The sequence below is a fragment of the Pristiophorus japonicus genome, chromosome 3 (genome assembly GCF_044704955.1).
Source record: "Pristiophorus japonicus isolate sPriJap1 chromosome 3, sPriJap1.hap1, whole genome shotgun sequence".
Lineage (NCBI taxonomy): Eukaryota > Metazoa > Chordata > Chondrichthyes > Pristiophoridae > Pristiophorus > Pristiophorus japonicus.
The window spans coordinates 248582497-248599177 of NC_091979.1; the positions used below are offsets into that span (position 1 = coordinate 248582497).

Here is a 16681-nt window from a genome sequence, read left to right on the forward strand (position 1 = left end):
ATGGGATTGAAGGCCGAAAAATCCCCAGGACCTGATAGTCTGCATCCCAGAGTACTTAAGGAAGTGGCCCTAGAAATAGTGGATGCATTGATGATAATTTTCCAACAGTCTATCGACTATGGATCAGTTCCTATGGACTGGAGAGTAGCTAATGTAACACCACTTTTTAAAAAAGGAGGGAGAGAGAAAACGGGGAATTATAGATCGGTTAGCCTGACATCAGTAGTGGGGAAATTGTTGGAATCAAATATTAAAGATGAAATAGCAGCGCATTTGGAAAGCAGTGATAGGATTGGTCTAAGTCAGCATGGATTTATGAAAGGGAAATCATGTTTGACAAATCTTCTAGAATTTTTTGAGGATGTAACTAGTAGAGTAGACAAGGGACAACCAGTGGATGTGGTGTATTTGGACTTTCAAAAGGCTTTTGACAAGGTCCCACACAAGAGATTGGTGTGTAAAATTAAAGCACATGGTATTGGGGGTAATGTATTGACGTGAATAGAGAACTGGTTGGCAGACAGGAAGCAGAGAGTAGGGATAAACGGGTCCTTCTCAGAATGGCAGGCATTGACTAGTGGAGTGTCGCACGGCTCAGTGCTGGGACCCCAGCTATTTACAATATACATCAATGATTTAGATGAAGCAATTGAGTGTTATATCTCCAAGTTTGCAGATGACACCATGCTGGGTGGCAGTGTGAGCTGTGAGGAGGATGCTAAGAGGCTGCAGGGTGACATGGACAGGTTAGGTGAGTGGGCAAATGCATGGCAGATGCAGTATAATGTGGATAAATGTGAGGTTATCCACTTTGGTGGCAAAAACATGAAGGCAGAATATTATCTGAATGGCGGCAGATTGGGAAAAGGGGAGGTGTCACGAGACCTAGTGTCATGGTACATCAGTCATTGAAAGTTGGCATACTGGTGTAGCAGGTGGTGAAGAAGGCAAATGGCATGTTAGCGTTCATAACTAGGGGATTTGAGTATAGGAGCAGGGAGGTCTTAATGCAGTTGTACAGGGCCTTGGTGAGGCCTCAACTGGAATATTGTGTTCAGTTTTGGTCTCCTAATCTGAGGAAGGACATTCTTGCTATTGAGGGAGTGCAGCGAAGGTTCACCAGACTGATTCCCGGGATGGCAGGACTGACATATGAGGAGAGACTGGATTGACTGGACCTGTATTCACTGGAATTTAGAAGGATGAGAGGGGATCTCAAAGAAACATATAAAATTCTGACGGGATTGGAAAGGTTAGATGCAGGAAGAATGTTCCCGATGTTGGGGAAGTCCAGAACCAAGGGTCACAGTCTAAGGATAAGGGGTAAGCCATTTAGGACCGAGATGAGGAGAAACTTCTTCACTCAGTGAGTTGTTAACCTGTGGAATTCTCTGCCGCAGAGAGTTGTTGATGCCAGTTCATTAGATATATTCAAGAGGGAGTTAAATATGGCCCTGACTGCTAAAGGGATCAAGGGGTATGGAGAGAAAGCAGGAAAGGGGTACTGAGGTCAATGATCAGCCATGATCTTATTGAATGGTGGTGCAGGCTTGAAGAGCCGAATGGCCTACTCCTGCACCTATTTTCTAAGTTTCTATGTTTCTATTTTAGTCACATCTGTCTAGACTGCATTCAAAAACCCAAATCTCAAAGGTAAGTTTTGTATTCCTACCCACCAATGATGTTCAGTCCGAAACTTAGTCCTCTATTGATAGTTTCCAATTTGAAAGTGTTCAAGATCACTTATTTTAATCTAAACTAACATTAACAAAATACTTGGCCGCCAACCTAGATTTAATAAAGGGTCAATTAATAAAGACCTCGCCACCTCCCTCACCTCCTTTAAAGACGCTCCTTAAAACCTACCTCTTTGATTAAGCTTCTGTTTATCTGCCCTAACATCTCCTTGTGTGGCTCGGTGTCAGATCCTGTCCAACAACACTTCTGTGAAGTGCCTTGGGACGTTGTATTACTCTATAAATGCAAATTGTTGCCACATCTATTAACCTTTCCTTCTCTTTTGAATGCCAACTGAACTCTTTACTTTTCGACCATTTTCTGTTTAAATCCTGCTAATTTAATTCAGACTGCCGAAATGTATTTCATAAATGGCTGCAGCAGTCAACACCGAAACATGACTTGATCGACCGCCAAGATTTAAATTCGAGTCCAGTTCACAGGGTTGAAAGCAAAATGTGCCATCGCAACCAGTTCCCTGGCCAATATTTATCCCTCAATTGCATAACAAAAAATAGACTATCTGGTCAGCCATTGGTGGCCGTGCCTTCAGCTGTCTAGGCCCCAAGCTCTGGAATTCTCTGCCTAAACTTCTCCGCCTCTCCACCTTTCTCTCCTCCTTTAAGTTGCTCCTAAAAACCTACCTCTTTGGTCACCTGTCCTAATATCTCCTTATGTGGCTTAGTGACAAATGTCTTGGGACGTTTTACTAAAGAAAGAAAGAAGGACTTGGATTTATATAGTGCCTTTCACGACCACCGGATATCTCAAAGCGCTTTTCAGCCAATTAAGTACTTTTTGGGGTGTACTCACTGTTGCAATGTAGGAAACGCCGCAGCCAATTTGCACACAAGCAAGCTCCCTTGTTTAACTACGTTAAAGGCGCTATATAAATGCAAGTTGATGATGTTGCTGCCCTTGAACAAACCAGTCGGGGTTGCACTAGAACTGCTTGAGGCAATTCACCGACAGAAATGTTTCCTCACCATTGCCCTGTCAGAAAATGTCTCGTTTTCACTCAGCTCCTCTCCGTAACCGGCCTGGAACTTGCTCTATGGGACACACTGGAAATTGAACTGCTTTTCTACTAACCCTTTGGCTCAGAATTTATGGATTACTTTTTCACGGGGAAGCCTGATAAAATGTAAGAAAGATTACGATGAGTCCCAAACACAATAAGGAGTGGTGGTGGGGGGGAGAAATTTTAACCGCCAGCAGGATTTTGGCAGAAGACCGCTAGTCTCAGTTAGTTTCCCGCCCGCCTACGACACTATATTCCCAATTTTAACCGCTGGCCTCATTGACATTCCACCAGTCCAACGGAATGGGTGGGAAGTGGGTGAGAAGTGGCTGCCAGCCTCTGGAAAATTGTGCGGTCCTTGCTCACCCGATGGCACTCGGGTAAGTATGACGGAATGGGGAAGGGGGGGCTCACAGTAGGTCAGGAGGAAGGGAAGGCCCAAAATGTTCTTGTTTCGGCCTTCTCTGCCCCTGAAGTGACCCTCTAGGTAAGCCTTTTATTTACTGACAAGTGAAAGTTATAAATACTTACCTGTAGGATCTCTTCAGTTTCTTGATCCTTTGCACACTGACTAGTTTAGAGTGGGAATTGCCATTATAAATGTGGACCTGGGAGTTTATAACACACATATATAAAAGCAGGGAAGTCTTGCTACAGTTGTACAGGTTATTGGTGAGGCCACAACCTGGAATACTGCACGCAGTTTTGGTTTCCATATTTACAAAAGGATATATTTGCTTTGGAGGCAGTGGAGAGAAAGCAGGAAAGGGGTACTGAGGGAATGATCAACCAGAATCTTATTGAATGGTGGTGCAGGCTCGAAGGGCCGAATGGCCTACTCCTGCACCAATTTTCTATGTTTCTATGTTTATGTTTCAGAGAAGGTTCACTAGGTTGATTCCGGAGATGAGGGGGTTGACTTATGAGGAAAGGTTGAGTAGATTGGGCCGCTACTCATTGAAGTTCAGAAGAATGAGAGGTGATCTTATCGAAACATATAAGGTTATGAGGGGGCTTGACAAGGTGGATGCAAAGAGGATATTTCCACTCATAGGGGAAACTAAAACGAGGGGGACATAGTCTCAGAATAAGGGGCCGCCCATTTAAAACTGAGATGAGGAGGAATTTCTTCTCTCAGAGGGTTGTGAATCTGTGGAATTCGCTGCCTCAGAGAGCTGTGGAAGTTGAGACATTGAATAAATTTAAGACAGAAATAGACAGCTTCTTAAACGATAAGGGAATAAGGGGTTATGGTGAGCGGGCAGGGAATTGGACCTGAGTCTATGATCGGATTAGCCATGATCGTATTAAATGGCAGAGCAGGCTCGAGCGGTCGTATGGCCTACTCCTGCTCCTATTTCTTATGTTCTTATGTTCTTATGTTGTAAAAAAAACAGATGCATGACTTTAAAATGGGGTGTGAATTGTATCTGTGCAGCCTGGTTTAATGATCCCTTGACCTCTCACCCCACTTCACCTGAAAGACCACATGTGATCTTGTTTCCCATGTGCAGTGCCCTGGGTATGGCCGTGTAAAGTATTCCTCTGTGGTGCTCATGAACGCACTTTTAGAATTCCCATTTTTTGGCAAAAAAAATATTGCTAGTGATTACACCAGATGGGTGATTCTGCAAGCCAGATCGCCCAGTGGGGAGCGATGGTCGCGGGAAGCACATCTCGGGAAATAGTCTTCTGTTCCGCTCGCGAGTGCCGCTTCCTCCGTGAGAGTGTCAGACTGCAGAATTGCCCCTCAGATACATGGGTTTTGTAGCCAATTAGTACAAGGCAGGAACCGATCTATGGACAACGCATTAGCAGTTAATAGATCTCAAGGTGACTATAATACAACAGTGACTACACTTTAAAAGTACTTTATTGTCTGTAGTGCGCTTTAGGAGGTCCTGAGGTAATGAAAGGCACTATATAAATGCAAGTTCTTTTTTTCTATACACTTGTATTTCCTGGTCTTTAGAAATGGCCCGTCTCCGCCCCTGCCATCAGCTCATATGCTGCTGAAGCCCTCATCAATGCTTTTGTTACCTCTAGACTTGATTATTCCAGTACACTCCTGGCTGGCCTCCCACCTTCTATCCTATGTAAACTAGAGGTCATTCAAAACTTGGCTGTCCATGTCCTAACTCCCACCAAGTCCCGTTCACCCATCACCCCTTTGCTCACAGACCTACATTGGCTCCCAGTTGAGCAAGCCTCGATTTCAAAATTACTCATCCTTGTTTTCAAAGCCCTTCATGGCCTCGCCCCTCCCTATCTCTGTAATATCTTCCAGCTCCACAACCTCCCGAGATCTCTGCGCTCCTCTAACTCTGCCCTCTTGAGCGTCCCTGATTGGTGGCCGTGCCTTCTGTTGCCATGGCCCCAAGCTCTGGAACTCCCTGCCTAAACCTCTCCGCCGCTCTACCTCTCTTTCCTCCTTCAAGACGCTCCTTAAAACCTACCTCTTTGTCCAAGCTTTTGGTCACCTGACCTCATTTCTTCTTATGTGGCTCAGTGTCAAATTTAGTGTCTTATCATCATCATCATCATCATCATAGGCAGTCCCTCGGAATCGAGGAAGACTTGCTTCCACTCTTAACATGTGTTCTTAGGTGGCTGAACAGTCCAATACGAGAACCACAGTCCCTGTCACAGGTGGGGCAGATAGTCGTTGAGGGAAAGGGTGGGTGGGACTGGTTTGCCGCATGTTCCTTCCGCTGCCTGCGTTTGATTTGTGTATGCTCTTGGTGACAAGACTCAAGGTGCTCAGCGCCCTCCCGGATGCGCTACCTCCACTTAGAGCGGTCTTTGGCCAGGGACTCCCAGGTGACAGTGGGGATGTTGCACTTTATCAGGACACGAGACTCCCAAAGCAAGCGCTCTACTCGGAACTCCTTCACGGCAAGCAAGCCAAAGGTGGGCAGCGGAAACGTTACAAGGTGTCTTATAAGACTCCTGTGATGCGCCTTGTGACATTTTACTACGTTAAAGGCGCTATGTAAATACAGTTTGTTGTTCGAGGTGTTTGAGTTGTAGCCCTGCGCTGTTAGTGTAACTGTTATTAGGTAATCATGGTTGATCCTTGGCGGCTTTGCTTGAATTTCAGGCAACATCGGCTCCGAGCTAATAACGGATGAGGAAAATCACACCGGCAGCATGTTCATCTCATCAGACGGAGGAAACAGCTGGAGACAGGTAACGGTGATAAGAGTGGAAGAACGTTGCCTGCTCATGAACCGGGCCTGACTCTCAATGGCTAAGTTAGCAGAGGCAGTATTTAACTGAACAAAACAGACCAGAAGGCCCCAGATTTCGCTGATCCCAGCCGCGGCAGGGTCTGGCAATTTAGGCTCAGTGCTGGCAGCCAATTGACACCCAGCAAAGCTCCAGAAACAATGCAACGAGATAAATGACCCATTAAGTGGCTTTGATGGTTGTTGGTTGCAGGAGCAATGTTGCCCAAGACACTGAGGGAACCTTTGTGCAGTGTCATAGGATCTTTTACATCGATAGGAACAGCCAGCTTGGTTTACCGTCTCATCCACCTTTGACAATCCAGTGCACCCTCGATACTGCGGTGAAGTGTCAGCCTATATGACATGCTCAAGCCCGAGAGAAGGGCCTGAGCCCACAACCTGCTGATTCAGAAGCGTGAGCGTTATCACTGAGCCAATCTATTACTGACCTACAGATCGGTGTCAGCTGTGGCTCAGTGGGCAACATTCTCGCCTTTGAGTCAGAAGGTTGTGGGATCAAGTCCCAGTCCTGACCCTTGAGCACAAAAATCTACACTGATCCCACTATTTCAAAGAAAAGCAGGGGAGTTATCCTTGGTGTCCTGGCTAATATTTGTCCCTCAAGCAACATAACAAAAACAGATTATTTGGTCATTATCACATTGCTGCTTGCTGTGCGCAAATTGGCTGCCATGTTTCCCACATTACAAGAGTGACTGCATTCCAAAAGTACTTCATTGGCTGTAAAGCACTTTGAGATGTCTTGAGGTTGTGAAAGGCGCTATATAAATGCAAGTCTTTCTTTCTTTATATCATCGAGCTCAAACACAAGATGTTTGTCTCACACATTTTTATGAAGACAGTGTGCCTTTAAGTAAAATAAGCCTTGGCTGTTCCCAGTAAACACAAGCGCACAGCATGAAAGCTGGACTCAATATTGGCCCAGTCATCACTAATCTTGCAATCTAATTCACAGAGTCTGTAGAATAGACACAGTGGTGACATGATGGTGTCATTTTATCTATGGCCTGCAGCAATCAATGCAGCAAATCTCTAACAATTAGAAAAAATCGCTTTCACATTCAAGAGAATATTGAGGAAAAATAAATGTTTTGAAGGATTTCTGATAAAGAATTTGATAACAATTTTCTACGCATTGACAGTGGGATAAATTCAGATGGCAGACAGTGACTGCAAAACATGTACATGTGGGAGATTCCTAAAATTAAAAAAAGGAATGTGATTCACAAATGAAGAAAGAAAGACTTGCATTTATATAGCGCCTTTCACGACCACCGGACGTCGTAAAGTACTTTACAGCCAATGAAGTAATTTTGAAGTGTAGTCACTGTTGTAATGTGGGAAACTCAGCAGCCAATTTGCACACAGCAAAGTTTCACACACAACAACGTGATAATTACCAGATAACCTGTTTTAGTGGCTGAGGACACAAACCATTTCCTGGCGCAAACCTTACCGCCCGCCGCCATTACCACCCGAAAAAAATCCTCCATCCAAAAATCCAACCCAAGAAGTTTAAAACAAAATTTAAAGTCCAAAATGTAGCTGTTTTTTGGGGGCCTCCATCAGTCGCTCCACTGGAGGAACTGCAAAAAAAAAACTACAGAGCTCGCGGGGCGGGGGTGGGGGCGGGGAGGGGGGGGGCGGTGGGGCGGGGTCCAAGCTTCGCCTTGTCCAATTTGAGAAAAGTGTCCGAAAGCAAGCATCAGGCCCCTCAGTAAAGTTCTCAAGAGGTCTAATGCCTGTTTTAGGCTGACGCCATGGATACCTCTAAAGTACACAAACAAATAGGGTATCGGACGTGTTTCCAACACCATTTGGGCACGGAAGGCCTGCCTTTAAATTGTGAGCTAGGCCCCCTCGTTGTCCCCACAGAGAACCGCTCGCAATGAGGTCCAAGTGTGTCACCAACATGCCAATCTGCGTTGTCAATTTAACCTCCTTGCAGGGGGAGTGGGGGGCGGGGGAGGTTAGAAGATGCCATAGGCAGAGCTACCGAGAAGAAAAAACACTGTTCAATCTCTCCCGGACACCCAAACAAAAACAATTGAACACAAAAATCTCTGGAATATTAACCTCCATTTTTTTTTAAAGCCTTGACTGGTTGCATTTCATTGCTGGCATTCTCAACCCACTATCCCGACAGGTTAAGAGAAGGTCAGTTTTATATGACAAGGTGGTTTCCCTTCTGCTCATCATTGTGGTTAAGGCAGTCATTGCACTCCATGGAGAATTGGGTCATCTGTGTCAATATTTATGCTTATTTATTGCATCCCTATAACAACAGTTACTGCATCTCAAGGTAATTAATTGTGTGAAATGCTTTGAGACATTTCAACATGATGAGCAGTTGCCTAAGTGGAAGTAATTTTAGATCTATCAAAGGCACTTAAGCAAATATTCATCCAGTCCCTTGCATTTAATTACTTGTGCAACCATTCTTATTCTCTACTATGTTGAAGAACTTTTAGGAAATTAGTCATTATTAAAAGCGTTTTGGGAAAAAATAATCATTTGACACATTTAGAAGAAAGAAAAATTAGGATTATCAATCAAAAACAAAATCAGTCTAGCCATGCCGTGACTCTCCTTGAATAGAACAGCAGAATTGATTGGAGAAATGGCCTGTTTCTGCGCTCCAACGTTCTATGATTGTATAACTCGGCCTTTTGGCTAAGATCAAGTGTAGTATCTGTTCTTATCAGTTTAATATCCCCTATGGGGACCTGATATTGAATTGATTTTTGGACATGGAGCTGGATCAGGGGCTTGCCCCGTCCACTCTATGCACCGACCTGGTATTGCAATATTTCCAGGAACGGTGCAACTTCGCCTCTCGGCCTTTTGGCCTAAGATCAAACACATTGGCGCAAAGTGATCTTTGGCGTTAGAGTTGATCTGGAACGAAATTGGATTAAAAAAAAAAATAAGAGGGAGGGCAGTTTTGTTTGCGAGGCCTGGATGACATAAATTAAGGCAGTATTTTTTGTTTACGAAGTACATTTGTTGCGCAGCCCATCAATTTCTGTGATGTCAGGAGCCCCGTGAAATATATCAGTGTTTAAGAGACTGGCATTGATGAATTTCACGGTTTATTCAGCACTTCACCGGCTCTGCATAACAAATGCAGCCCCTGACAAAAAAAGTACAGCCCCAGACATTACAACACTGCTAATGAAGACAGTTTACTGGACTGTTAAGCGAGAGTGAAACTGCTCACTAGAACTTATAGAGCAATTTCACTCTCGCTGGGCAGTCTGGGTAGCCTTCTGTTTAAGGCAGAACAGACTCTCAAGCTGTAGCAGTGTTGGGCCGTGTGTGATGGGCCCAATACGCTTAACGGGCCCAGTGACAACTGTAAATACTGTTTGTTGGACACTTCGGGGGAACATTTCCTTCGTGCTCTATGTGTAACAAAGTCGATCTTTTTTTAAAAATAGAGATGATTTAGTTACACATAAGTGCACAGTGGACATCTTCCTCGATCAACAGGAAACCCCGGTTTCTTATCACTTGTGGCATTTGTAGTTCATTGCAGAGGTTCTCAGCTGGCTATATTGAAGGGGTACATGCCAAAAAGGTGCTCCAAATTCAATAAGATTATACAGGTTTCTATTGAGATTGTAACAACGAGGGTTTATTGTGCATGTTAAAATAGTCCCAGTCTGATTTGTTAGTGCAGGTTGAACCTCCCTTATCCAGAACTCCCTTATCCAGAACCACCCCTCGTCCAGAACCATTCCCGACCACCGGGTGGTGCAAGCGCAGAACTCCGACATGAACAAATTGAAGTCCTTCCTCGCTGCCGACTCCCGCAATTGCTGGCCTGACCCGGCGATCCACCGCCTGCGCACCTCCCCCACCCCCCATGATCTCTCTGCCGCACTCCCAACCCCAAGCCAGCAGCCCCGATATCCCCTTGCTCAGTACTTGTACCATCCAATTTAACATGACCACCTCTCATCTGGAAAAATCCCTTATCCCGAACAGGCCAGGTCCCGAGGGTTCCGGATAAAGGAGGTTCAACCTGTACCGTCAAGGTATTTTTACTTCATTTTAAAAGCAATGGCAGATTCTAGGTAGCATTCCCATCATGCTTACTATCTGAGTGACACTGATCTCAATGTGTTTCTGCTCCCAATCCCAGGTTTTTGAAGAGGAGCACAGCGTTCTGTTCCTGGATCAGGGTGGAGCACTCGTGGCAATTAAACACACACCTCAGCCAATCCGGCACCTGTGGTAATTGTTTCTCCTCTTATTGTCCTGACTGCTGGTGGAAATGGCAGCGCTGCAGTAATGAGGGAAATAATCTTCAACTGGGGAACAATCTGGGCTGCTGTTGCCTGCTCCGTGAACGACCTTCAGGAAACATGCACACTTACCAGGCATGCATTAGTAGGCATGTTCCAGGTGTAACCTAGGCAGAGAAGGAATTAACCGATATCTTTGGAAAAATGTCAAGTTTCTTATCGCACCAGGTATCCTTGCCTCCTCGTTCTTGGGAAGGAAGTACCTTGGGACCTCCTACTCATTCCTCCCCCACAGCAGGGCTCCTGCAGGTATCCCCAAAACCCCTGCCACTTCTGCCACACCTACCAGATGCCCATTCCCAGTTCTCCCAAATCATGTACCTTTCCCCACTTTTCCCACATGGCCCATTGCTACCAGATGTGCTTCCTACACTTCAGTGAAGTATGTATGTGCAATCTGGAATGTCTTCCCTGCTGTCTGCTTTTGTATCCATTATGCGTTACTTGGCATAAAAGTCCTAGAATTACATAGAATGTACAGCACAAAAATAGGCCATTGGGCCCAACTGGTCCGCGCTGGTGTTTATGCTCCATATGAGCCTCCTCCCACCCTTCTTTATCTATCATCATCATCATAGACAGTCCCTCAGAATCGAGGAAGACTTGCTTCCACTCTAAAAATGAGTCCTTAGATGGCTGAACAGTTCAATACGAGAGCCACAGTCCCTGTCACAGGTGGGACAGATAGTCGTTGAGGGAAAGGGTGGGTGGGACATGTTTGCCACACGCTCTTTCCGCTGCCTGCGCTTGTTTTCTGCATGCTCTCGGCAATGAGACTCGAGGTGTTCAGCGCCCTCCCGGATGTACTTCCTCCACTTAGGGCGATCTTTGGCCGGGGACTCCCAGGTGTCAGTGGGGATGTTGCACTTTATCAGTGAGGCTTTGAGGGTGTCCTTGTAACGTTTCCTCTGCCCACCTTTGGCTCATTTGCCATGAAGGAGTTCCGAGTAGAGCGCTTGCTTTGGGAATCTCGTGTCTGGCATGCAGACAATGTGGCCTTCCCAGCGGAGCTGATCAAGTGTGGTTAATGCTTCAATGCTGGGGATGTTGGCCTGGTTGAGGACGCTAACGTTGGTGTGTCTGTCCTCCCAGGGGATTTGTAGGATCTTACGGAGACATCGTTAGTGGTATTTCTCCAGCGACTTGAAGTGTCTACTGTACATGGTCCATGTCTCTGAGCCTTACAGGAGGGCAGTTATTACTATGGCCCTGTAGGACATGAGCTTGGTGGCAGATTTGAGGGCTTGGTCTTCAAACACTCTTTTCCTCAGGCGGCCGATGTCTGCACTGGCGCACTGGAGGCGGTGTTGAATCTCATCATCAATGCCTGCTCTTGTTGATAAGAGGCTCCCAAGGTATGGGAAATGGTCCATGTTGTCCAGGGCTGCGCCGTGGATCTTGATGACTGAGGGGCATCCAACCCATCAGCATAACCCTCTATTCAGTTTTCTCCTCTTGTGTTTAACTAGCTTCACCTTAAATGCATCTATTCTATTCAACTCAACTACTCCTTGTGGCAGCGAGTTCCACATTCTCATTACTCTCTGAGTAAAGACGTTTCTCCTGAATTCCCGACTGGATTTGTTAGTGACTATTTTATAGTTATGGTCCTTAGTTTTGGTCTCCCCACAAGTGGAGACCTGCCATTATAAAACTGTGTTTACAGTAAACAACACCACAAAATGTGCACTTGTATTTTAAAAACTTTGGAGCAACTAAATTGAACAAAAATGACTCTCAGAAGGTTTTTCTCTCCTTTAAATGATGTTGTTTGGGGCAGTAATGCTCTGATGTTTAAACGATACTTTGCTTTACGATTTTAGCTGCAAATCATGTCTTCATCTGTGTTACTTGTACAGTGTTATAGCATTGCATGTTTGGAAACCGAGGGTGAATGGTGTCCCTTTTAAAGGAAGAGACAAACACTGCAAATGTTGAACACTTACACTGAGATGTGTACCATGGCATTACCTTCTCCCCAAAGAATCTGACAGTGCTTTATCCTTCCAGTGTCGGCCCAGAGAGAGGGATGCCTTCATGTTCCACAATCCCCAGTTTAGTTGATTTTGTTGCAGAACCGTTTCTAAGATGGAGACTCTTGTATCCAGACAATGGGGGCAGCGGGGTGGGGGGTGGCATTATGTAAACAAACTAGAGAGCTGGCCATCCTAGACTGGGTCTTGTGTAACGAGAGAGGATTAATTAGCAATCTGGTCATGCGTGGCCCCTTGGGGAAGAGTGACCATAATATGGTAGAATTCTTCATTAAGATGGAGAGTGACACAGTTAATTCAGAGACTAGGGTCCTGAACTTAAAGAAAGGAAACTTCGACAGTATGAGACGTAAATTGGCTAGGATAGACTGGAGAATGATACTTCAGGGGTAGATGGTGGATAGGCAATGGCAGACATTTAAATATCATGTGGATGAAGTACAACAATTGTACATCCCTGTGTGCCGTAAGAATAAAAAAGGGAAGGTAGCTCAACCGTGGCTAACAAGGGAAATTAGGGAAAGTGTTAAATCCAAGGAAGAGGCATATAAATTGGCCAGAAAATGCAGCAAACCTGAGGACTGGGAGAAATTTAGAATTCAGCAGAGGAGGAAAAAGTGTTTAATTAAGGGAGAAAATAGAGTATGAGAGTATGAGGATATGAGAAAGGTAATGCAGGGGCCCCCTGCGGTCACCCCCTGCAAAACAGATACACCTCTTTGGATACTATTGAGGGGGATGACTCATCAGGGGAGAGCAGCAGCAGCCAGGTTCATGGCACCGTGGGTGGCTCTGCTGCACAGGAGGGCAGGAAAAAGAGTGGGAGAGCAATAGTGATAGGGGATTCAATTGTAAGGGGAATAGATAGGCGTTTCTGCGGCCACAACCGAGACTCCAGGATGGTATGTTGCCTCCCTGGTGCAAGGATCAAGGATGTCTCAGAGCGGTGCAGGACATTCTGAAAAGGGAGGGTGAACAGCCAGTTGGTGCATATAGGTACCAACGACATAGGTAAAAAACGGGATGAGGTCCTACGAGACTAATTTAGGGATCTAGGAATTAAATTAAAAAGTAGGACCTCAAAAGTAGTAATATCAGGATTGCTACCAGTGCCATGTGCGAGTCAGAGTAGGAATAGCAGATAGCTCAGATGAATACATGGCTTGAGAAATGGTGCAGAAGGGAGGGATTCAAATTCCTGGGGCATTGGAACCGGTTCTGGGGGAGGTGGGACCAGTACAAACCGGACAGTCTGCACCTGGGCAGGACCGGAACCAGTGTCCTTGGGGGAGTGTTTACTGGTGCTGTTGGGGAGGAGTTAAACTAATATGGCAGGGGGATGGGAACCAATGCAGGGAGACAGAGGGAAACAAAATGGAGACAGAAGCAAAAGACAGAAAGGAAAAGAGTAAAAGTGGAGGGCAGAGAAACCCAAGGCAAAAAACAAAAAGGGCCACTTTACAGCAAAATTCTAAAGGTTCAAAGTGTGTTAAAAAGGCAAGCCTGAAGGCTCTGTGCCTCAATGCGAGGAGTATTCGGAATAAGGTGGACGAATTAACTGTGCAGATAGCAGTTAACGGATACGATGTGGTTGGCATCACGGAGACATGGCTCCAGGGTGACCAAGCCTGGGAACTCAACATCCAAGGGTGTTCAACATTTAGGAAGGATAGACAGAAAGGAAAAGGAGGCGGGGTGGTGTTGCCGGATAAAGAGGAAATTAATGCAATTGTAAGGAAACACATTAGCTTGGATGATGTGGAATCGGTATGGATGGAGCTACGGAATACCAAAGGGCAGAAAATGCTAGTGGGAGTTGTGTACAGACCTCCAAACAGTAGTAGTGATGTTGGGGAGGGCATCAAACAGGAAATTAGGGTGCATGCAATGAAGGTGCAGCAGTTATAATGGGTGACTTTAATATGCATATAGATTGGGCTAACCAAATTGGAAACAATACGGTGGAGGAGGATTTCCTGGAGTGCATAAGGGATGGTTTTCTAGACCAATATGTCGAGGAACCAACTAGGGGGGAGGCCATCTTAGACTGGATGTTGTGTAATGAGAGAGGATTAATTAGCAATCTCATTGTGCGAGGCCCCTTGGGGAAGAGTGACCATAATATGGTGGAATTCTGCATTAGGATGGAGAATGAAACAGTTAATTCAGAGACCAAGGTCCAGAACTTAAAGAAGGGTAACTTTGAAGGTATGAGGCGTGAATTAGCTAGGATAGATTGGCGAATGATACTTAAGGGGTTGACTGTGGATGGGCAATGGCAGACATTTAGAGACCGCATGGATGAACTACAACAATTGTACATCCTTGTCAGGCGTAAAAATAAAAAAGGGAAGGTGGCTCAACCGTGGCTATCAAGGGAAATCAGGGACAGTATTAAAGCCAAGGAAGTGGCATACAAATTGGCCAGAAATAGCAGCGAACCCGGGGACTTGGAGAAGTTTAGAACTCAGCAGAGGAGGACAAAGGGTTTGATAAGGGCAGGGAAAATAGAGTACGAGAGGAAGCTTGCAGAGAATATTAAAACGAACTGCAAAAGCTTCTATAGATATGTAAAGAGAAAAAGGTTAGTAAAGACAAACGTAGGTCCCCTGCAGTCACAATCAGGGGAAGTCATAATGGGGAATAAAGAAATGGCAGACCAATTGAACAAGTACTTTGGTTCGGTATTCACTAAGGAGGACACAAACAACCTTCCGGATATAAAAGGGGTCAGAGGGTCTAGTAAGGAGGAGGAACTGAGGGAAATTCTTATTAGTCGGGAAATTGTGTTGGGGAAATTGATGGGTTTGAAGGCCGATAAATCCCCAGGGCCTGATGGTCTGCATCCCAGAGTACTTAAGGAAGTGGCCTTGGAAATAGCGGATGCATTGACAGTCATTTTCCAACATTCCATAGACTCTGGATCAGTTCCTATGGACTGGAGGGTAGCCAATGTAACCCCACCTTTTAAAAAAGGAGGGAGAGAGAAAACAGGGAATTATAGACAGGTCAGCCTGACATCGGTAGTGGGTAAAATGATGGAATCAATTATTAAGGATGTCATAGCGGCGCATTTGGAAAGAGGTGACATGATAGGTCCAAGTCAGCATGGATTTGTGAAAGGGAAATCATGCTTGACAAATCTTCTGGAATTTTTTGAGGATGTTTCCAGTAGAGTGGACAAGGGAGAACCAGTTGATGTGGTGTATTTGGACTTTCAGAAGGCTTTCGACAAGGTCCCACACATGAGATTAATGTGCAAAGTTGAAGCACATGGGATTGGAGGTAGTGTGCTGACGTGGATTGAGAACTGGTTGGCAGACAGGAAGCAAAGAGTAGGAGTAAATGGGTACTTTTCAGAATGGAAGCCAGTGACTAGTGGGGTACCGCAAGGTTCTGTGCTGGGGCCCCAGCTGTTTACATTGTACATTAATGATTTAGACGAGGGGATTAAATGTAGTATCTCCAAATTTGCGGATGGCACTAAGTTGGGTGGCAGTGTGAGCTGCGAGGAGGATGCTATGAGGCTGCAGAATGACTTGGATAGGTTAGGTGAGTGGGCAAATGCATGGCAGATGAAGTATAATGTGGATAAATGTGAGGTTATCCACTTTGATGGTAAAAACAGAGAGACAGACTATTATCTGAATGGTGACAGATTAGGAAAGGGGGAGGTGCAACAAGACTGGGTGTCATAGTACATCAGTCATTGAAGGTTGACATGCAGGTGCAGCAGGCGGTTAAGAAAGCAAATGGCATGTTGGCCTTCATAGCGAGGGGATTTGAGTACAGGGGCAGGGAGGTGTTACTACAGTTGTACAGGGCCTTGGTGAGGCCACACCTGGAGTATTGTGTACAGTTTTGGTCTCCTAACTTAAGGAAGGACATTCTTGCTATTGAGAGAGTGCAGCGAAGGTTCACCAGACTGATTCCCGGGATGGCGGGACTAACATATCAAGAAAGACTGGATCAACTGGGCTTGTATTCACTGGAGTTCAGAAGAATGGGAGGGGATCTCATAGAAACGTTTAAAATTCTGACAGGTTCAGACAGGTTAGATGCAGGAAGAATGTTCCCAATGTTGGGGAAGTCCAGAACCTGGGGTCACAGTCTAATGATAAGGGGTACGCCATTTAGGACCGAGATGAGGAGAAATTTCTTCACCCAGAAAGTGGTGAACCTGTGGAATTCTCTACCACAGAAAGTTGTTGAGGCCAATTCACTAAATATATTCAAAAAGGAGTTAGATGTAGTCCTTACTACTAGGGGGAATCAAGGGGTATGGCGAGAAAGCAAGAATGGGGTACTGAAGTTGCATGTTCAGCCATGAACTCATTGAATGGCGGTGCAGGCTCGAATGGTCGAATG

The 16681-nt window shown here is 45.4% G+C and overlaps 1 protein-coding gene and 1 pseudogene across 1 annotated transcript in view; both read left to right on the forward strand.

Annotated features, from left to right (window-relative positions):
* LOC139255589 (VPS10 domain-containing receptor SorCS3-like) overlaps positions 1–16681 on the forward strand; it is a 450963-nt gene that overhangs the window by 229336 nt on the left and 204946 nt on the right. The window contains exons 11-12 of the mRNA XM_070873959.1: positions 5859–5947; positions 10157–10248. Coding sequence (XP_070730060.1) covers positions 5859–5947; positions 10157–10248 — 181 coding nt within the window. The remainder of the gene's footprint in view (positions 1–5858; positions 5948–10156; positions 10249–16681) is intronic.
* On the forward strand, positions 8666–8841 carry LOC139260473 (U2 spliceosomal RNA; annotated as a pseudogene).